We start from the raw sequence: 21,689 nt of genomic DNA, 5'->3' as shown, positions 1-21,689 counted from the left end.
ATACAAATTTGTCTCCCTAATATACTTCTTTGAAATGGATATAATCAACTTTCATAAAAGCCTTGCATGAGGACACTTTTCACTTATGTCCACTTTTCATTTTATGCATGTCCAAATCATGTAACATGAGTAACCGACACATTTCAAAGATTTGCCAGGAGCATAATGAAATTTCCCAAGTTTTGTTTTTATACAAAGGATAGTCAGACTTCGTACTATGTTGTGATAAAGAGATGTTTATTTCCTATTAATAATAATGGAGTTACAGCTCCAAGTACACTGTATGAGTCAAGGTGTCTCCAAATGTAACGTGAGTAACCGTGGAATAGCCCATTGACTCTTTCTCATCAATCATATTTCATTATTCATATAAACAGAAATATTGGGTTTGACATCATCCATTATTTTGCATACTGACAAGAATTATTGTACCATTAATTGCCCATGTAGATTTATGTTAGACTGTGAAATATATATTGACAAAATTTCATTTCTAAAATTCAATTCAAATGTGAATTTTTGATTAATTTCTCTGAGCTATGTTCTTGTCTGTTCAAATCAACTTCTGTTGACGTAGTAATTCCCTGCCTTAATATCCTACTCATTGAGATGTGGTGTGTATATACTGAGCTTAATTACGATTCTTGCAGATGTTACCTTTACTCAATACCTTTCTTTAGCGTGCCAAGAATACCACCACATGATCACCACATCACCTGAAGCACTGGCAGCACCTGACACAGCACAACCCTCTCCAGGACAGCGTGTACGCTTTTTGGGAGAGTACTTCTTCAAGGTTCAAGTCTACTGTAGCCCTCCTACTTCTTCCACTCATAGATACAGATAATCAATAATTTACATGTACTTTTGTGTTATGTGGATACAATTTCAATTTCAATTTCAATTTCAATTCAATTTATTTTTCTCAGTATAAAAACAATATAAATAGTAGTAGTACAAACATGAAATAAATCAGACATTGACATAATAAAGTATTATACTGAAAGGGTAGCAGCCAAAAAGAAGTTAACCAGATACAGTGTTTACTGTACACTACCAGTCAGCTACACTATTTTTTGAAACTCATCATTACCCGTAAAACCAGAGAACAATAGATTCAGTGGACGAAATCTATAGATTGTTTTCTGGTTTTACATTTAGTGAGTTTAGAGATAGCTGACTGGTAGAGTACTCAGTAGGTACACTAGAAATGCAACAAGTTTGCAAGTATACAGGTAATCCAATTGACTGTAAAGGTCAACCTGTTTATAAAGTAAAGATCTCATTGGTACAAGATATAACGTTTGATTTGTAGACTTATGAGTATCTTAAAAGTAAAAATGCAACTGTATCTCAAACTAAACTATCAAAACTGTTATCATACTGTCACTGATCAGGTAAAAAAAATTAGATCATCATCACATTTTTTCATCCTTGAGCTGTCACTCAGTGTTGGATCAGGTGAAACTGAAAGATTGAAATTTGTATTCTTTAAAATTTGATCTGTGGCACAGAGTCTGATTAAAAGCACATCAATTTCAATGGCAAATTGTGCAATCTACCAGTACGTGTGGGACTGACATACGGTATGTGATATTTTTGTATTTTGGATTTCCTGACTGCAAGTCAATGCAATCAGTGCAATGAATCACAAAATTCACAGAAAAATCTTCTTTTTTTTGCTGGAAGCACCATTCTCTTTACATATGGACTAGTCTATGGATTCACATGCAGACAATGCAATGGGAACACAGTAGAAAAAATTATAAATATTGTTTATCACATAATTTTACAAGAAAAATTATTAGGACCCTTTCCAGCTCTTCCAAACCCAATGGTCTAATCATGTGTATGAACAATAATGACAAGATACATGTATAGGGTCTATGAATCTGGAAGTTACTGAACAATTAGACATGAATAACCATGGTTCCTGGGGATTTATTTAACAATTTCTAACATTTTACTATCATCCCCATTGTAGCCAACGTAGTTCAGCGGAACGACCAAAATACAGAGACTGAAGCTTTTGGTCTAGAATACATGTAGAACTCTACTGAACAATTTACTGCGGCAGCCCGAACACGTACTGTGTTCTTAAGACGTGTCGAGGTCCCCGGGGCAACTGAACAATATAAGCTATGGCTGCGCCTTCATTTCAGAAAATAATTTCTTATGCTTAGAACATGCAACATTATTGCCCCAAAAATTTTTTTATAAGATTAAAATAAAAAAAAATAATGCATTTAATTTGTAGGTATACAAGTAGATCTACATGTAGTAATTTAAATCATCTAATTTCTTTGTTTTCTAAACATTCAAAGTTATAACACAAGTTAAGTTAAGTCTTAAACTTAAAGTCAAACTCAAACTAAATAAAAATGAAAGAAAGTCATGTCATAAAATTACGCAAGTCAGTGTTTTAAAACTTTAAATAAAAGAAATATTAATTTCAAACAGGCACATTCACTAGAAAATTCACTGTTTAAGATAAATGTCTTCACAAAAAAGACTTGACTATCTCAGTGAGCTGACTTCATCAACCGACACTCGACAGGCGACACATTGAATCATTGATCATGTTGATAAAAATTTTAAAAAATGAAAAAATACCAACCTTGCTTTCGAACAGGCATATTCACTGGAAAATCCACCGTTGATGAGAAGAAATTTCACAGAAGTGTAAGAAAATCCAAAATTAATCCACAAATTCAGGCCAGATAGATGCTAGCTGAGCTGAGCCTTGTCAACATTCAACAGTTTGCCAGTATTTAGCGTTCAACGAAGTCTGATGCGATTTCCAGCCGAGTCCAGCGGGGTTGAAACAGTGACGACTGCCTACGCCTTTCGTGGGAGTGGCTTCACTTTCATGAGGACGATAGTCCGCCTTAAATATCCAGAAAATCAGCGTTAAAATCCAGAATATGGAAAGATATCCGTGCACATATGACAGCAGATTATAATGATGATGAATGAAATAGATTAAATAACAAAGTTTTCACAAAAACTGCAAAGGCAATCGCTTGTTGTTATTTACACTCAGAACGTGAAATTGCTCAAATGACAATATGGCGACCTTGTAATTGAGCGATCACGTGACTCCTTTGACCTGGGGGAATTTCCGCATATTTTTGTTCCTCGGAATTGGTATTAAGGAAACCGATTCACCAATTCTGTTAAAGGTATTTGGTAAGTTCTCGTTAATCCAATCAGAGTGAATATATAATTCACATTTGAATCCTGTATAAACCTTTGAATTTTTATCAGTTTTAAGCAGGCTATGCATGCATTGCAGTCCCACGCATACAAAATTGTGTATTGTCGGACAAGAGTAACTTAGTCTTAGACTTAGTTTTTTAGATGAATTAAAAAAAAAAGTACTTAACAGTTAGATCTAGATCTACACTCAGGTTTATTTTGTTTTTAGATTGAATTTTTTGATGGAATGATTATCATTTGAAAATAATAATCAGTGTCTATAATTTTTTTGAGTTAAAAAATCTTGACCCTACTTACTTAGAGTTAGACTTTAGTTAGGATTAATAGGAATATGGTGAGACTACCACATATCGACCACCTCTTTTGAAACCGACCACCTTGCGCGCGTTAAAATTATTGCGTATTACGAACAATACGCGCGGGAGAGTAGGCGCAGTGTCCATAGAAACGGTAAGAATCGATTTTACGAGAAAAAAAGAAGCAACAAAAAGTAAAAATTTAGTAGAATTAATCAAAATTGTACTGACCAGACTCAAACCCCGCTGAAAAACCAAGAAATCCGATAGGAAACGGCTTTAGAACAAATATCCGTCGTCAATCGTCGAATCATGTGCCGGAGCTCGCAGTGGAAGTAGTGAGACGATCATTTAGCATGTTGACATCATAGAACTGATTTGGAAGAGTAAAAATATTTCGCCACCGCGAGAAGAATCGGCCGTAAACTTAGTGTATCGCGGGTGGTCGGTTTCAAAAGACGGGTGCAAATGAGCAAATGTAAAATCGTCGTATTCGTTGTTCGTCGATATATACGCGGATTGAATCGGAGTCGCCGAGCGAAACATGGGAATCTGATCTGCTCAATTTTCTGCACAAATGAGACTAAAACTGGGTAAAATTGATGAATATTTTCGCAGATACGATGCTGAGAAGATTAGGTGGTCGATAAGGGGTAGTTCCAACCATACTTGTGAATAAGCCAGTTCGTACCGTAAGGGTACTAGGATGGGGGGTGGGGTGTCCGGACACTTAATATTTTTGAAGCCTTCTTTTTTGTCTTTGGATTACACTAAAAACACGAATTCAATAGTTGTAATCATCTTCTGTTTTGTTCTCTATAATATTACCTAACATTTCGTACTAAACATTTTATGAAACTTTGCTTGTAAATTTTTCCAAATGACTTTCTAAAACTGATCGTCCGGACACACAACCTGTCCGGACACACAACAACTGGGTATACTAGTATTCAACCCGTTTGGAGAGTTTCTTCAAATATACAGAAATATGGAATATACCTGAATTTCAGACCTGTCTTATTTCCAAGAGCAAATGCTGGTTATTCTTTTCCCGTTATTTTTTTCTTCAACCCGTCAACTGCGTGCGCGGGCGATCAAATTTTACGGCGACGGTTTTTGGTACTACTAGTATTCAATCCGTCGGTACTAGTATTCAACCTAGTGATGAAAGATGGCCCTGTCTCTCAATCTGCCCTTGTCCCATCCGACTATGGACTAGACCATTTGAGATGAGACCAAACAGGGAATTAATCAAAGCCAGAGACTTCCATACTATAGATCTAGATCTAATTTAGCAATCCAAACCCTTTTGAAATTTGCTATCAATCCTCACTAGGTTGAATACTAGTGCCATTCAGTGCAAAAGGCCATCGCCGCATAATTCCATCCTCCGTGCATACAGTCGACAGATTGATAAAGAAAATACCGACAACAGATTACCTTGGAAATAACCAAGACCAATTAAGATAAATTCCCTATTTCTAAATATTTTGGGGAATATGTCAAAATCTTTGAATTATGCTGGGTTGAATACTAGTGCCCATACGGTAGTTCATCTCTGCGCATGATCAAAAGATTCTACGCATGATCAGAGGAAGGTCATTTGTACTAAAGTGACATGGTGGTTTAAAATCTAATGAGATAAGCACCAACTTTGATGTCTTGATTATTCATATATTCTTTTGAATTGTGGTTTTCATTTACATCCACAAAAAACAACAATCCGTCCACGAACGACTGGTATTTCACGGTTTGCCAAGTACATTGTGCAACATGCTATTATGATATGCATTCAAAGTAGGAATGCAACAAATACCTTCATAAAGTGTTCATTGGTGTGCTATTCTAGTCACCTGGTCTATTCAATTTCTTCATCCTGCTATGTAAGGCAAGCTTACGTAATATCTTGCTTTGAAATCTGCCTATCATAATGAAAGAAATGAAAGGTCATTTGACCAAAATTGTCCATGAAGTAACTACGAACAGGTCTATTGTGGCATGCTGCATCGAAGTCAAGCCTAGCTCCTCTAGATCTACTCGAGTTTAAATTTTTCAATTCTATTGACAACATTTGGAGGCGCGATAGCTCAGTCGGTAGAGCGGGGGTTTCGGATTCCGGTGACCCGGGTTCGATTCCCACGTGGTGCGTTAGTGCCCTTTGGTAAGGCATTTATCCTCATTACCAGGTCCCTCGGAGAGGACCTTAAGCCGTCGGCCCTCTGGTTGCTTGCTCACAGGCATTCATGCTTTCTTAGCAGTCAGGTAAAAAACCTCGGTATATATATATCACGTGCCATCAATGAGGTAACAATGAATTGAAAATAATTCACATAATAATTCGCATAATAAGTTTGATTCGCATTGATTTTATCATAAAAAATCTAGACATTGTTCACTAAAAAAAAAAAAACACCTATTAAAATAATGAATATCCATTTCCTGAATGATTTCCTCCATCCCCTTCTCAATTACTACTTCTTCTCCATCTCCTCTCAAGCTTCACAAGTTTCACCTCCTTTTTAGATGCAATTGCAAGTGTGGTCCCCTACGTGTATAGGAGAGTCACAACCTATGCACGTTCAAATCAATACACTATTCGTCCAAGAGTAGGGTGTTTACCATGTGTATTGAACCTGCCGATCGATCCTGGCAAAAATCTTCAGGCTAAGTCAATCTTGACGTTCAATTGCCATAATAATCGATATAAGGATTGTGGGCATTAACAGAAAGACGAGACAAAGTCCAGCTACATGATTTAGGCCTACGTATGTGTGAGATTTTCTGTGAATCGGCATGAGATCACAGCCATTGTGTACATTATGTACAGTATTGGCATGGGCGGGAGTCTCACACATATAATGCGTGAGACTTGGCATGTCTGTCTTTCCTTTCTATCTCTTCTCCCACTTCAGTTCCTTCAATTCTCCTCTCCCTTCTTTTATTTATTGTGACAGATGAAATTGGCCATCATGAAGATCTTTTTTTTTTTACTTTGATCTCTACCAGCTTCCACAACTTTTTAATCTTCTAATGTCGTTATTTTTACTTCAAAATAAGTTTCACATTTTATCATTTTTTCTTCCCTTTCTTTGTTATTTATATTTTGTATAATTCAGGGTCGAAGACTGGCCTGTTATTGATATGACAACCATACCCCAGCAGCAGAAGGAATCTCAGGAGGTCATCTCTGTGTCGGCAGCACTGAAGGAACAGTATGATGCCATCAGGGCGCTTGGAAGTCAGAAAGCGTAAGTTTTGGGGATCGTGGGTGGTTACAGAATTCTAGAAATGATCAATCTAGGCATAAAATGTGGGTCAATTTGTACAGAATTTTCAACACACACAAAAAGAGCAAAACAGGAACAAACATTTCTGTTTTATTAATCATGAGAAAACATTTAGGGATAGAATATATTTTTAAAGACTTGTTTTTGGTGATTTTTTTCATTGATATTAATTCTTTAGCAAGAAATAGCCAGTTACCACAGCCAAACTGACTCCAGACTGACCACATCTATAACGTTATTTCTAGTGATGTACCAGCGATTACTTTAGAGTTGGCTACGTTGGTGTGACTTAATCATATGGAAGTGAATGTTCCAGTGATAGGGCCCTGGTCCGCCTATCATTTTTTGTTTTTGACATAATGTACTTTCATGTTCCAGTGTCGAAAAATAATACATCTTTTAAAATGTGTCACTATTATTATACAAGTAGACCTATTAATTTTGAAGCAGTTTGTAGTAGCATTGTTGATTCCTCATGTTGCAAATGTAATTCCTGCCAACTCTACCTCTGGGGATAAATATTGGAAATACACATTTTTCCAATCCACATGATTAAACCCCATATCTTAGCATGTATCTTGAGTTAGGAGCGTATTGTCAACGTTAAGGGTCTGTATAGTGTATACCATTAAATTCATAGAGGGGAAAGTAGGCTACCCTTTTGGGTGACCTTTGACATTCTCAACTTTCGTCTTCAGATGGCCATTCCAGACCGGCAACCCTCTAGTGGCCTTCAACACCGGTCTTGTTGGCCTGGTGTCCAACTCCTTCTTCCGCCGGATGCTGATGGTCCGACGTGGTCTCTTCCTCTCTAGCTTGCCCATGGCCGCCATACCGGGCATCACCATGACACTCGTCTACCCTATGGTCATCAGTACCCCGATACTGGTAGGGGACATTCAGTGCCCTCTCTGTGCTTCGCTACGGGCAGGAGCATTGGGGCTGACATTAGGTAAGGCTCTAGGAAACACTTGCTTAAGATGTTTGGTTCTTAGCATGTTCCAATCAATGGCATATATGCTGATAAGAGCTTGGGACCCTCATAATGAAATAATTATTTTAAGTTTGAAACTTTAAAGGATGCATCTCACTGGGAAATAATTGGTTTTGACTGTAGTGATGGTTTGATTTGCCAATGTTTCTGATGAGTGTTGCAAACACTCGCGAAAGTTTGTTTGCAACATCACAACATATACATGTGCAAACTGTTTTAAAGTAGACAAAACTTTATGCATTTGATGCACTTTTCTCAGTGGGTCGATTTTATGTGGGACCCATGTGCTCATGTCGTTGCTAGCATTGCTGAGTAAAAAAAGGAGCATCATAAATACTGTCTTACTACCGTTTGCATAAGCTTTAATAAAAAAATAATACTAGCACCTGTTAAATGCGGAAAAGTAGATTCCCAAGAGTTGAACATATTCAAAATTTCTTTGCGACAACAAAAACTAATTACCAACTTTTACAAACCTTTCAAAACCTTGCAAAACCTTTTATGAATGCTAGCAAAGTACCAAATGAGCTATTTTCACAAATGATCGCCATGCAGTAAAATACCACCTTCATGGCTAATTCAGTTTTTGTGTGTGTTTTCTACTTCCAAACCAGGTTCTGTATTCCCTTTCCTCCTATCCATCCCCCTCAACTCGGCTCTCGCCATCAGCTACGGTACCATGGAAGTCCCCATGTTCTCCAAGAAGACAAGCTTCAGTGAGGCCCTCAAGTTCTGGCAGAAGAAGATCCGCTACTTCAAAGGCCAGTTCATCAGCATAGCCATCTTCCAGACTCTGATGTTTGCGTTCGTGGCCGACAGGCAGTTCACGTTGGCGCACACAGAACTGGATGTGCAGTTTGTGAAGGCGTCAAGGTGATGAATGCCCTTCTTTCGTCACGTTCTACAATTCTGGAAAGATTATCTTTGTAAAGAATGTGGTTAGGGAGGTACCTGTGTGTGAACTGCCTGATGACTAGTCAAAAGCTCTTCTTTCGAAGATGATTTGAATAAGGACCAGTAAATTTGAAAAATCACTTGAAATTTACTTGTCCAATAGTGATTTTACTGGTCTTCAACCATCGGACTGGCTGGGACAACTGTCGATCTTGCGTGATAGGTTTGAACAATCCATTGACCTCTGTCTGGAATGCATTTTAGTACAAAAGTGTGTAGACTTTTCTTTTCAGGTCTGGTGAAAGCCACTTGGTCTAATATCACTTTTCAAATACCTGTTTGGTCCAGTCCCATTTCTTCTCAAGTCATCTTGTTTGCCAAATATTTGGTCCATTTACAATTTTGCTGAATTTCCACATGCTATGACCATTTTGTCCAAAACCCATTTGGTCTATCAGATTTCAGTACATATCTGGTTTTAAGATAAACAGGAAAGGGTTTTAATGGTTGCTAGGGCAAGTTATAAGTAATTACAATTAGACCACATTGATTATTAAAGGTCACCCAAAAATGACAAGTTTGTATTTGATTGAATGATGGTTATACCAAATTACAATGAGATCAAATTATTAACAGAAGTATTTGAAAAGATCTGAGACTGTTTTAGAGAGCTGTACATGTAAGTTATGCATGATGACTAGAACATGTTCTTGGGTGCTAAATTAAATTCACAATCATATAAAGGTAAAATCCAATCTTTATAGATTAAGAAATACTCTGTGTTCACAACCATTTGAATTTAAAATTTATTATTTATCAAGAGATGATTAATATAGTAAATTCAGTCCCATTATTCCTGAAATAGCAGGGAGAATTTACGGTGTCTCATTTATCATAATAACTGATTCCAGTCCCTCGCAAAGACATGCATAACTTGTAGAAACTGCTTTGTGAGACACCCTCTTAGAACTATACCATCTGGTGGGTGTTTCATAAAGATGTTCGTAAGATAAGAGCGACTTTAAGAACGACTGATGATCCTTTCTTTTGGTAAATGGTATACTCCATTGGCGATGGTTTGGCACGTAAGAAAGGTTCACCAGTCGTTCTTAAAGTCGCTCTTAACTTACGAACAGCTTTATGAAACGGCCCCCAGGTGGGTTTATCATAAAGCTGCTCAAGTTGCAAGCGACTTTATGAACGACTGGTGATCCTTTCTTTTGGTAAACGATACACTGCATATTTTCATTGGTGTTGATTTAGTTTCTTAGAAGGGGTCGCCAGTCGTTCGTAAAGTCATTCGTTATTAACGAACAGCTTTATGAAACGCCCATCAGGTAAAAGATCAAATAGCTGAAAACCATGTGACAGACACAGGAGGGTGGTGCAAGGATATTTGTAATCGATTGCAAAAAATATGAATTACAAGTTAAGAACTATTTCATCTTTATCATATCAGTTTACATATGATACTGCAAAAAGCAGACCACCAATCAATAGCAAATTATGAATAATTTATGATTGAATAAAGGCCTCCGCGCACCTAAGTTACAACTGGTTGACTTTGGAACAAATCGCAATTTGCTTATTTTCTGAAAATGTGAATGAAAAGTATCTTTTAATTTGAGGTTCAAATTAACTCTAAGAATACCTGTACTAATATAACAATATTGGATGATTGCAAGCATTTATTTTGGAGTAAAGGCACAATTGGTTTAAAATCGTAGCCAATCGTACGATTGCTATGAAGTCATTACGACTGGATATTCAATTTGCTTTTGTTCGAATAAGGATGGTAACATAGTCACAGATTGAAAGGCAAATATTCGTACAACGATTTAGAACTTTACAAATCCAGTAAGATATTCCATGTCAAAATTTGCTTCAAATTTTACTCTGATTTATTCCCAAATCGGGTCGCAGACCAATTGTAAGGTGTGCGGTGGCCTTACGGGACATAAGTTTACATACAATAGTTCACAAATATAAATTGCAAGTTTGAATTCATAGATTGATTACAACTGTATAATTCATTTCTTTTGCAAGAAAGAAACCCAAATTCAAATGCAAATTTTAAATTAATCAAATGTGAGATGTAATCATTGTGATTGAACTTGGGGGCTAAAATTTCCCTTTAATCAATTTCATATATTGATTGTAATTTAGACTTTATGGGGCAAAGTTTTTCTACTTTATTGCAATTCCCTGTAAAGTCTAAATTTATTGTTGCATTGTAGAACTCTACTAGATGATCTACATGTATATTTTGTATGTTTACAGCTCAAAGAGCAAACAATGTCTACAAATACTCTGTATTTGAAATATGACTATTAAATCATATTGAATCAATATGATTCTATTTATGTTGGTTTGTGTTCGGTTTGGTTTAGTATGAGTGTGTGGTTACCCCCCCCCCCCCCATCCTTGTTGGTACATACTTATTTTTTGCATTGATTCAGATGTCAAGTTTGTAAATTGAAATTGGGAGAAACTTATCACTGAATGCTGGGAGAAAATATATCAAAGAATAACAGAGTTATGGATGTTCAAAATTTTGTTATCTAATCTGCAAGCAGCCCCCCCCCCATGTCATATGATATTAATTCCATTACATTTGTTTTAGAAACAAAATTACAATTATTTTGTTTGTGCATCTGACATAATTCAAGTCACCATGAATCAATAAGGAAAAAGAATTTGTGGAAATTGTATAGCATGTCATTTGATAATTTTTAAAAACTTGTAAATCAAGACTATCAGAGAGAGAAAGTTAAGAGTTAAGTTAATGTAAGAAGAGAACATGAGATGAAGACATAAGAATTTAAACTAATAAAAGCATTGGAGGAAATTGAAAGAATTTAAAGGAACGATACAGTTAAAGAGATGACCCCGAAAAAATGATATGATTTGGGCGAATAGAAACATTCTTCAGAGTTTTATGCTGCACAAATAAAAAAAATATATATATACATTAATTTCGTATTTTGAACGCAAGATGGCGCTATTCCAATCTTTGGGACGGAAAACTGAACTTTTCAGTTCAGTGGACGGAAACAACAAAATGAGGAGAAAGAAAGGACATTTGATTTCTGTTAGCCCAAACAGGGTTTCTAGCGAGAGCTGCTTTTAGTAGAATTTTCTCGGATTCTTGTTAGTATGGTGTAACATATATACATAGGCTACGCATATAGGCTACATGTAAATAAGAGCCGTAAACTTGTTGGAATCCAAATCTGATCGTAGAAGATGAAAAGGGTCGATTATAAATCGAGACAATCTTTCAATACGAAAGCGTCTCGGAGGTTCGGACACTACAGAATGAAATATTCACTGTTGCTATTTCGATATATAGACCTATAGGTCTATATATCGAAATAGCAACAGTGAATATTTCATTCTGTAGTGTCCGAACCTCCGAGACGCTTTCGATGTATACATCTTTTATGAGAGCCGTAAGTATTAATTAATTCCTAGCTTATTGATTTCCTGATTCAGACTAATCCGCAAAAATGTGAATTCGATATGAATTAAGAGGTGGTCACTTTTAAAAGTTTTAAGCCAGCGTCTGCCGCGAAGGACGTATGGCAAGCCATTCCCTTTATTATCCTATTTCTTGGCGTCAAGGATTCCATTCTTGACGCCAAGAGTTGTTACTCGAGTGAGAACAAAATCAAAGAATAAATTCTTGAAGTAAAGAATTCCATTACACGAAATCAAGGATTAAATAATCAATATATAGAATTGAAATATTAAACGGTTTGTCATACAAACGTTGGCGTACGTCTACGTGTAACAGACCAATTAAAACCCTAACCAACGTTCTATTTTTCTATTGCTTAATTTTTGGCAAATGCCAATTAATCTATCAAAAAATGTCATTAACGATTCATAGAATTTATATTTCGGCTTTGTATTAATCGATTACTGAATTTTATTTCTATTGTACTGGCTTTTAATTAATTAGTATTTTCCATTGAAAGAATTATGGCAGATAACAATCTAATCACAATTTTATTTTCAGTGTGGTGTTCAACAGAAACAGTCTATAATAAATTACATGATTATTTTAAATTTATTAAATATTAATAGATATTTCATTTATTTATGTGTTTCTTCTATCTCCACTCAACTTTGTATCATTTTTTTACATACTGGTCATCTGTCTGAGACTGTCTCAAAAATTGGTCTGTTTATATAAGTTCCATTTTTCTGACATGTTTTTGGTTAAAATACATTTCGGTGTCTATTTAAAAGTTAAATATTGTAATACTTAATTAATTAATTACCCTCCATCATTCAGTTTCAAATTATCACTCATATTTACGATTTTTGTGCAGTCTTACCGGCTATATTCCGTATTATTGTGAATCTATTTTCCTTTGTTTTTATTTTTATAAAATATATATTTGAACCTTTTGTAAATAAAACCCATACATTTCAGCCATTGGCTACCGTATGAGTATTGTTTTTTTTTTTTTCAATAAATAAACCATATAAAAATATATCATGTTGTTGCAAGCCCGCCAAGAAAGAGTTGTTGTTTTGACGATTGCACTATTAATATCTGATTAATTTTGTTTCGCAATGTCATCGAAAATATCCACTTCAACTATTCTTTAGTATGCTAATTGCTCACTCTAAAAAAATATAGATATATAGACTTACCTCTTGAAACCGTTTAAGATTATAAAGATAGAATTAAGTTGTGTCTGCTGTGTGTCAATCTGCATTGGAACATGCAATATCATTATGATGGTCGTGTTTATGTGTAAAAAGTAGTAATAATTTTGGGCTGATCTGATAGGGAAAATGTGTATTAATCTTCTGATAATGAGATATTTTGACAAGTTGACATGAATGACATAGAAATAGAATAAAATGGAATGGCACAGCATTCAGACTATTAAAATTAAGATGAATTTTAAATTGCTACTTCCTTATATTGTGCATGATGCAAAAAACCGTAAGAAAATAAAGTACTACTCATTTACGTTACTAGACATGATTACATAATATTTCGGTTAATCAAACGGGAATTAAGAATTTCATAGTACGGAAAAATGTAATTTTGAAAATATCATTGAGAATTCTTATTTCAATCCAAACATAATGAACTTTTCTTCTAACCATGGTGAGAAATTTGAACATATAATGCATTGACTTCAAAAGTATTGGCCTACATTTTAGTCTCATGCAGCATGCCTGTTGGGAGTATTACACAAGGACCCTCTGTCAGGGTTGTCTCTTTTCCCCAGTCATATTCTCGTACTTAATCGAGGAAGTACCCTTTTTTGTTTTCACTATGTAACAAGGAGTGCCTCTTTCAAGAGCTTGATCCAGCAGTCAACTTTCCGTCTCTCAATGGCATTACAGTCACACAATGGTGTTGTCCAACGTTTCTACTTCATCATCCTGGCTATCATCATCAATATATACTTATCATTTATTCCTATAGTTAATACCGGCGGAAACCCGGTACCCCGGCCCGGCAGCGCGGCACTGCTTACGACACATTACTCTGCCTAGCGAATGGGGCCCAACGCTGTGCTGGCACCGTTCCGTTTTCCTCCTGCTTGCTCTCGGCATCAAGGCAGTATTATGATAAAGCCTCCAACAAAAACTAAGGGGGGGGGGGGTGAGGTCTAGATATGGTGCACCGCTTAGGAAAATTTGCGAGCGAGCCAAACGAGCGATGTGATATTAAATTAATGATTAATTTTGCAATATTATAACAAATTTGGCGCATTGAAGGGTGTTATAATTATCGGCACGATATATGTAAATAACGAAAAGTTTAATGAAAAATACAGTAAAATGGTGAGAATGAATTTTCTTTTTAAAGGGGGGGGGCAACAACCTCGAAATCCCCACCAACACGTCCGTTCTCTAGGATGAAAAACAAGCTCACTGAACATAAAGTATTGTGGTTGCATATTCGTGACCGACATCTTGGAGAGTGTCACCGGGACCGGTAGCCGTTGTATATCTGTCCATGGTCACTGGTTGAGGGAGAGCTTGGTGGGTCCGATGGGCTCTTGAAGTAGAGGGCTTTGGGTCGAATTTGGATGTTTCGTGTCCACCACGATGACTGGCCGCAAGTTCGGCGGCGGTGAATTCGGAGAGCGGCCGATGAGGGCAGACTTGACAGTGAATACTCCTGACAACATGCAATATTTTAGAAAATATGATGGAAAAGTGGATAAATCAGTTATCCATACATATTCTTTTATCGAGAATAAATGAAGAGAATCATCGTCATCAACCGCTCATCATGAAAGCGACCTCTTGCGTTACAATATATAAACCTATATACATACGTTTCGTATCCCTGACGAAGACGAGAGGTTTGCGTCGAAAATTCGGAATATACTTTGATTAAACTTTTTGTCGGAACTGAATGCATTTACCTCGCAAATATGTACTCTTTGCCTCTTTTGTATCTTCAACTGTACCCAACACGGGATTGTTGTTTCTAGAAATTCTATTGGCAATATTTGCAAATTTATCATTATTACAATATAATATAATCATTTTAACTTACCACCTCCGTGTCCGTGCGATCACGACTACGAGCACGAGAATGAAAGTGATTACAATTAAGGAGATGAAAATCACTTTAGCTTGAACATCCGGAAGGGAATTGATGTCTGAAAAAGAAGAAGACAAATAGGACATTTCTCATAAAAGATTCAACATGATTAAAACAAAATCATGATGTCTGAATCGATCTGAATATACCAAATTGTCTCCCAATTAAAAAGAATGTGTGTTATAAAATCTGTCTGAAAATGCCATCTGTCCCTCAACATCGACTTGCTCTCAATTATCATGTTAAAAAAACGTGAAATATCCGTCAAATTGTGATTTTTATGGAGTTTAGCCCTTTCCCAACCTACAGCACCCCCATTTTGAATTCATCCCGCCAATGCATTTTATGCGTATCACATTTTATTTTATCTTGGCATGCCATGAAGGGGGAGGGGGCGGGGTACTACCCCCTGCATAAGCAACTAGCTATAACTCACCATGATCAGTTAACGTAGTATTGTCGTCACAGCTGCTGTTTGATTTCACATTCACTGTGGTAAAAATAATGAAACAACGTGATTTTTTTTAGATAATGGTTTATTAGGGGTATGAGATTTGCCTTTAAATAAAGATATACATGTAGTTGTGGAAATTTTTATCATGGCTCCCAATTTAATAAGATCATATTCCCTATCACACTGCGCTGTCAATAGTAAGCGAAAGTAAAGCACCGGTTTCTAGTTCTTGATTGGAACACATGATTGATTAAAAGGTCAAGTCCACCTCAGAAAAATGTTGATTTGAATCAAGATAAAAATCAGACAAGCATAATGCTGAAAAATTCACTGAAATCGGATGTAAAATAAAAAAGTTATGACATTTTGAAGTTTCACTTGTTTTTCACAAAAAAGTTATTGCACAATAATTTAGTCACATAATCGATGATGTCCCTCAGTCACTATTTCTTTTGTTTTTTATTGTTTGAATTAAACAATATTTCATTTGTTACAGATTTGAAAACAAAGACCAACTTGACTGATCCATAAAGTGTTAAAAAATTGTAATTTCACATGTTCAGGGAGAAATAAAACTTTGTTTCACAGGACAATGAGGAGAAAATTTGAATATTTCATATAATAAAATACAAAAGAAATAGTGAGTGAGTGAGTCATGTACGTCACATGCGGGTTGGACCCGACGATCTCCGAACCAAGCGGAGGGATGAGAACAGAGAGAGAGAGATGTCATCAGTTCCCTCATTAGCACACCGACCGGGATGTGCATATAACTGTTTTGTGAAATTAAGCGAAACTTAATAATTTCATAACTTTCTTATTTTACATCCGATTTTGATGGAATTTTCAGTGTTATGCTTGTTGGATTTTTCTTTTTATTCAAATCAACTTTTTTCTTGGGGTCGACTTGTCCTTTAATTCATGGAGTAAAATCTCAATTCCAGTGTTCTCTGGGGGAAGCCATCTTTCATTTTCAGGACGCTGAAGTCAAACAGTTGGCCCATACACAACATAATTATGATCTCGTCATCCCATCATCTCTTCAAAGGTCGACGAGATCCGAGATCTTGACTTCGGATCTTCTCTTCTAAGATCTCGTCATCTCAACATCTTTGCCGTAGGATGTACATAGATATGACTAAGCTTCCATTAGACAGACGTGATAATTATATCCCATATTTTATGTATTTCGAGCACAATTTTCAGGGAAATTTTCAAAAACATTTCGCCTTACCGGTCATATTATACACACTGACTGCGGCGTAACCACCGCAAAACTTGACAGGGTTATCTAGGCATGGAATGCCGCATCGATCGTCATCCACTCGTTCGAGACACGTCTGAACGCAGAAGCATGGACATTTTGTGCGGTTGTAAACACCTGCGAATGGGAATCCGTTTTCTTTACATACTGCTGTGCAGAAGTAAGGTGTTGTCCGGTTACCAGGTTCATCGGCGAAATAGTCGAAATGCAAGCATCCTAGAGCAAAGCAACCTACGTAATCACCTTCTGTAAATGGGTCGGTGAAAAAAATAGGTAGAAATGGTCAGCGGCGTAACAGGGGTCGATGGCCAGGGGGGGCAAGAGCCAAAAATTTCCCGGTCATATCATGGAACAGGCAATGGCGTCATAAGGCAAAAATTTAGAGGGGGCGATATGGCGTATCGGGCAAATATATATATATATAAGCGAGCGAGCAAACATTTTTGACATTTTTTATTGCAAAAATCAAATTTTGTGATAGATTTTGACATAATGTTAAAAAGATGATATCATATTCACCCTCCTGTCTATCCTCTTTTCTCTCTTTTTTGTACGCCACGGTGAACAGGATTTTTGTTATGATTGTGAGCATCGTGGCGAAGCTCTATATGCTCGAGGGGTCCGAGTATGGCGCTTCTGGCAAGAAGTAGCTTAATATAGGTCCCGAGCGAGCGAAGCGAGCTAGATTAAAAAAATCACCTTTTCATGAGAATCTAACATGAAGATAGATTTTAACGTGATATTCAGAAAAATATAATACACTTTCCTTTCTTTCCTCATTTTTTTTGTTTGGTTGTAGAACTTTTGGGGGCCATGGTCCAAACTCATCCATATAACAGTGCTTTAGGGTGGGGTCTAGGGCAGAGCCCCGGAACCTCTTGATATCAAAGCCATTTTAAACCTTACAGATGGCCACTTATTTTAATCAAATTGCGTGTATATTTATATAGCTTTAACACAACACATAAATTCAATGCAGTTGTGTATCGTAATCATCCAAATATTGTGAGGGGCACAGCATAGCAAATGTGGGAAAATTTGTAAAAAGTCGCCAGCGAGCGAAGCGAGCCAGAAAAAAAATGGCCTGTTAAAATGAAATTCTAATTATGAGATAGATTTTTACATCATTATAGCACATATCATGTCATATATTTTTTCATTCATCTCATTTCGCTGCCTCCTTTATTTTCTTTTATTTCCCCTTGGCTGTGGAACCATCCCCGGTACGTCAGTGCTTCAACGTAAAGCTTAATGCAGGAAGGGTCCATATAGGGGCCCGTTATAGAACCCATTAAAGGTTACAGATGAAGAGCCCCCACTGCACGGGTCTTGACTCTTGGACAGAATCCCCTGTAGCCTTTGGAGATTTAGCAAGTTTATGATAGACTTTCATACGACATTATGCTATATACCATCCATTTTTCTTCCCGCTCGTTAGCTCAATCCTCGGCAGCCCGGTAGTGTACGTTATCTTGTCCCTATTCTTTATTTTCCAATTTAGATTTTGGCTAATTCCATTCTGCCTTTATTTCCCGCTTTTGTTTGCCTTTAATTTATTTCCCTGTCTTACTAATCATGCTAATGTATTTGTATATCGGGGCGAATTGTTCTTTCTCACTTGTTTTTTTTCCTTTTTTATGTTTTTTCTTAGTTTTCTTTTCCCTTTTCCTTTCCCTTTCCCCTTCCCCTTTCCCCTATTTTCTTTCCTTTCCCTTTCTTCCCTTTTTTTTTTCCCCGTTTTTTTTTATTTTCCCGGTGAGCTCCGCCAGGGGGGCAGCTTGCCCCCCCTGCCCCCCCGCCTGTTACGCCACTGGCAAATGGTGTAGGTAAAAGTAGATAAAATTGCAGAGGTAAAAATATGGCAAGAGAAAAGTGTCATAGGTAAATATGGCACAGGTAAAAATAACACAGGTAAAAATGGCATTGGGGAAAAAGGCAGAAGTAAATAGGGCAAAGGTAAAATAGGTTAACACGGTGTTACTAAAAATTGATTTGATTTGATTTATTGTTTTCTTCTGCGTTCATAACATTCGCATAATATTATAATACAGTTTTTTCATGGCATAGGTAAGAATGTCATTGGTAAAGTTGGCCGAAGTAAAAATGGTAGAGGTAAATAAAAAATGACAGAGACTAAATTGGCAAAGGTACAAAATAGCACATGCAAAAATGGCACCGCTGAACAATTGGGGGAGGTAAATATTGCAGAGGCAAAAATGGGATCGGTAAATCGGGCAGAGGGAAAAACCGTAGCCCCCATCACACTTATTCCGAATCAAGCAGAATTGGCCTGAACTTAGAAAGGACTATTGTTTGACCACCAGTTGGTCATTTAAATCTACTTCGAACACCGTTCGAAAATATCCCTCGAATGTTTTGAACATGAGTCATGACCAAAACCTTCGGGACGGCCAAAAGAAATGACAAAAATATTTCGAATGCAATCAGGATATTAAGAATGCCCCTAGAATGCCCAAGAACGTAGCACGAATTATCAATCTGACTCCATTGCGGTTCGTTTTGACTAGTGTATGATGATACACGTGGTCAATTTACTGAATTTCAACTCCAGTTTGGTGAATTCATAAGTTCCTCCCAAAAATTTCTAGATTTTTTGAATATTTTTTTCTTTCCAGCTTCTGCTTGATTCCTGCTGATTCCGAATAAGTGTGATGGGGGCTAAATAGAGAATCCTTTTCAACTGAAAACGATATAATGGGAGAAATTACTACCGGACATACAATCATGCTACAGATACTTTGATACAAAAACTCTCCCACAATATCAAATGGCCGAACTATTGAAACTATTCGAGTACAGTTTGCAGTTACGGGTATAAACGAACATGTTGATCACGACTCCGTAAAACAAAGCTTAGCAATGATCGCAGAACATTTTTCTACGATTGATTCCATTGACTAAAATGTACAATCAATCGTAGAAATCAAGCGTACGATCAATTGCTAACCTTTGTGTTACGGGTCCCAGAACCCCAGTTACAACGGGAAGGAAAATAACAATGTTAAAGCAGGGACGTGTCTCCCTCTCACGTCCCTGCAAAGTTAACGTCCTCCTACTTGGGACGTTCATAGCCAGCCCGAGGTTGGTGGGGTGCTGTATCCCCACGTTACCAGGTTGGGATGGTGATGCAGGTGGTGATTGGGTGTAAGTGAGTAATACCTCAGTCACATTTGCTCTATGGCGGCCGTACGGCGAGTCGAAAACAGCAGTTTTATTCACTTTTCTTCAAACCACCTATACTACACATGTATTATGTAGCTAGTACAAAAATGTTAAAACGGCTGTTTTCGACTCGCCGCACGGCTGCCGGAGAGCAAAATGTGACTGAGGTATTAGTGAGCACTCCTGATACTTTTGTAATCTAAAAGCAACCCATGCAAATTTATCGCTGGTAAGTTGGATGAGAGTAAAAGGATAGGCCTAATACATACATACCTAGGGTTGACATGGTTGACCACTGTCTTTTATTTCTTTTGCGAGTTTGCCGGATATACGATGTGGGTTTTACATCGCTCAAAACACCATCTACGCTCATGATTATAATCAAAATTGGTATCCAAATGGCAAGAGTGGATCGAATCATTCTGACTGCCATCTTTGCAATACCTTTCCTTTTCGACTAGCAGTTTATAGATGCAACATTAGAAAGAACATTCATCAAGTCATACATTACAAAGCAGATGATATACCGATAGTTATCACTTAATGGGGCAATAGGCATGATAAATGCACAAAACAAAACATTCTACTTATGATGGATTGGAGTTCTTTCATACATAGGTATAAATCATAGCTCCATGTAATTCCTTGTTTTTCTGAATCGAGGACTTAGCGCAGATGTACTTTCGAAAACGATGCAGTAAAACTGCCATTATAAAATGAATCGGAATATAAAAGCCCTGATTACAATATAAATGCTACAGCTAAACAAAAAGTCGCATAAACGCATATTGTTGCAGAGTATGACAATATGCGTTGACCACAGCACATTTCTTACACATAACGTTGCATAAAAACCGAGGCATAGTATCGCAGCGATATTTGTATACGGACTCTACACAGTCTACAGTTAGATAATATTACAAAATATCAACATTTTGTTCAAGAAAGTTTTTGAAGGAGTACTATTATGTTTGGACGTACTTCCCTTATTAAATTTGGGGGTCGTTTCTTTACAATTTTGTTGTTTGTTCCAATGATTTTGAGGCTTTTTCTGTATAATTATAGAGACGAGTGACCCGTTTATAAAGCCTTATAATTACGATACCTAATGGTACTGGCGGATCCACCGGGGGGGGGGGGCAGAGCCGACTCGTGCCCCCTCTTGAGATGCACAATTAAAATTTGTAATGCAAAAATGCCGTTAAAACACAATTGTGCCCCCCCCCTTTTGAAAGTGAGGACCTTTTTTTTGCTTGTCAAGTTTTTCCTCGGGGAAAATGTGCCCCCATCCCCTTTCGAAAAGATGGAAACCTTCATTTAATTGGCCAACTAGTCACGTTATCATCGTAAAACATTTTGTGGTTTTACAGTATAGATGGCGCTATATGACTTTAACCACAGAACTCGGAGACATTAAACGAACTGATATATAAAACTGAGAGTTTATGCGGGAGTCTATGGTTTATCAGAAGCATTATTACCAGCAATACAGGAAAAGTTAGATAATTT

At 36.9% G+C, this 21,689-nt stretch overlaps 2 protein-coding genes across 6 annotated transcripts; one reads left to right on the top strand and one right to left on the bottom strand.

The window, feature by feature from the left end:
• The first annotated feature begins 2,532 nt into the window (after nucleotides 1–2,532).
• LOC129278559 (transmembrane protein 126A-like) lies at nucleotides 2,533–11,039 on the top strand. 5 transcript variants are annotated; one of them, XR_010296023.1, is made up of 5 exons: nucleotides 3,042–3,189; nucleotides 6,632–6,763; nucleotides 7,501–7,754; nucleotides 8,411–9,671; nucleotides 9,847–11,039. XR_010296023.1 is itself a non-coding variant. In XM_054914705.2 (4 exons), the coding sequence occupies exons 2-4, from the start codon at nucleotides 6,657–6,659 to the stop codon at nucleotides 8,671–8,673; spliced, it is 624 nt and encodes a 207-aa protein (XP_054770680.1). In that variant the 5' UTR covers nucleotides 2,533–3,189; nucleotides 6,632–6,656; the 3' UTR covers nucleotides 8,674–11,039. The 5 variants fall into 5 exon arrangements, 2 of the variants coding, with proteins under 2 accessions (XP_054770680.1, XP_063967168.1); XR_010296024.1 differs by having other exon boundaries at nucleotides 3,063–3,182; XR_010296025.1 differs by having other exon boundaries at nucleotides 3,063–3,189; nucleotides 8,411–9,249; nucleotides 9,806–11,039.
• A 2,044-nt stretch (nucleotides 11,040–13,083) lies between these two features.
• Nucleotides 13,084–20,553, bottom strand: LOC135156937 (uncharacterized). The gene is made up of 5 exons (XM_064110944.1): nucleotides 20,454–20,553; nucleotides 16,968–17,243; nucleotides 15,716–15,769; nucleotides 15,232–15,337; nucleotides 13,084–14,847 (listed from the first exon to the last, which is right to left on the bottom strand). Exons 1-5 carry the CDS (start codon nucleotides 20,551–20,553, stop codon nucleotides 14,595–14,597), a joined length of 789 nt encoding a protein of 262 aa, XP_063967014.1. The 3' UTR covers nucleotides 13,084–14,594.
• Nucleotides 20,554–21,689: the final 1,136 nt, after the last annotated feature.

Source organism: Lytechinus pictus, chromosome 16, assembly GCF_037042905.1.
Source record: "Lytechinus pictus isolate F3 Inbred chromosome 16, Lp3.0, whole genome shotgun sequence".
Lineage (NCBI taxonomy): Eukaryota > Metazoa > Echinodermata > Echinoidea > Temnopleuroida > Toxopneustidae > Lytechinus > Lytechinus pictus.
This window is presented reverse-complemented; position numbering and strand designations above follow the sequence as displayed.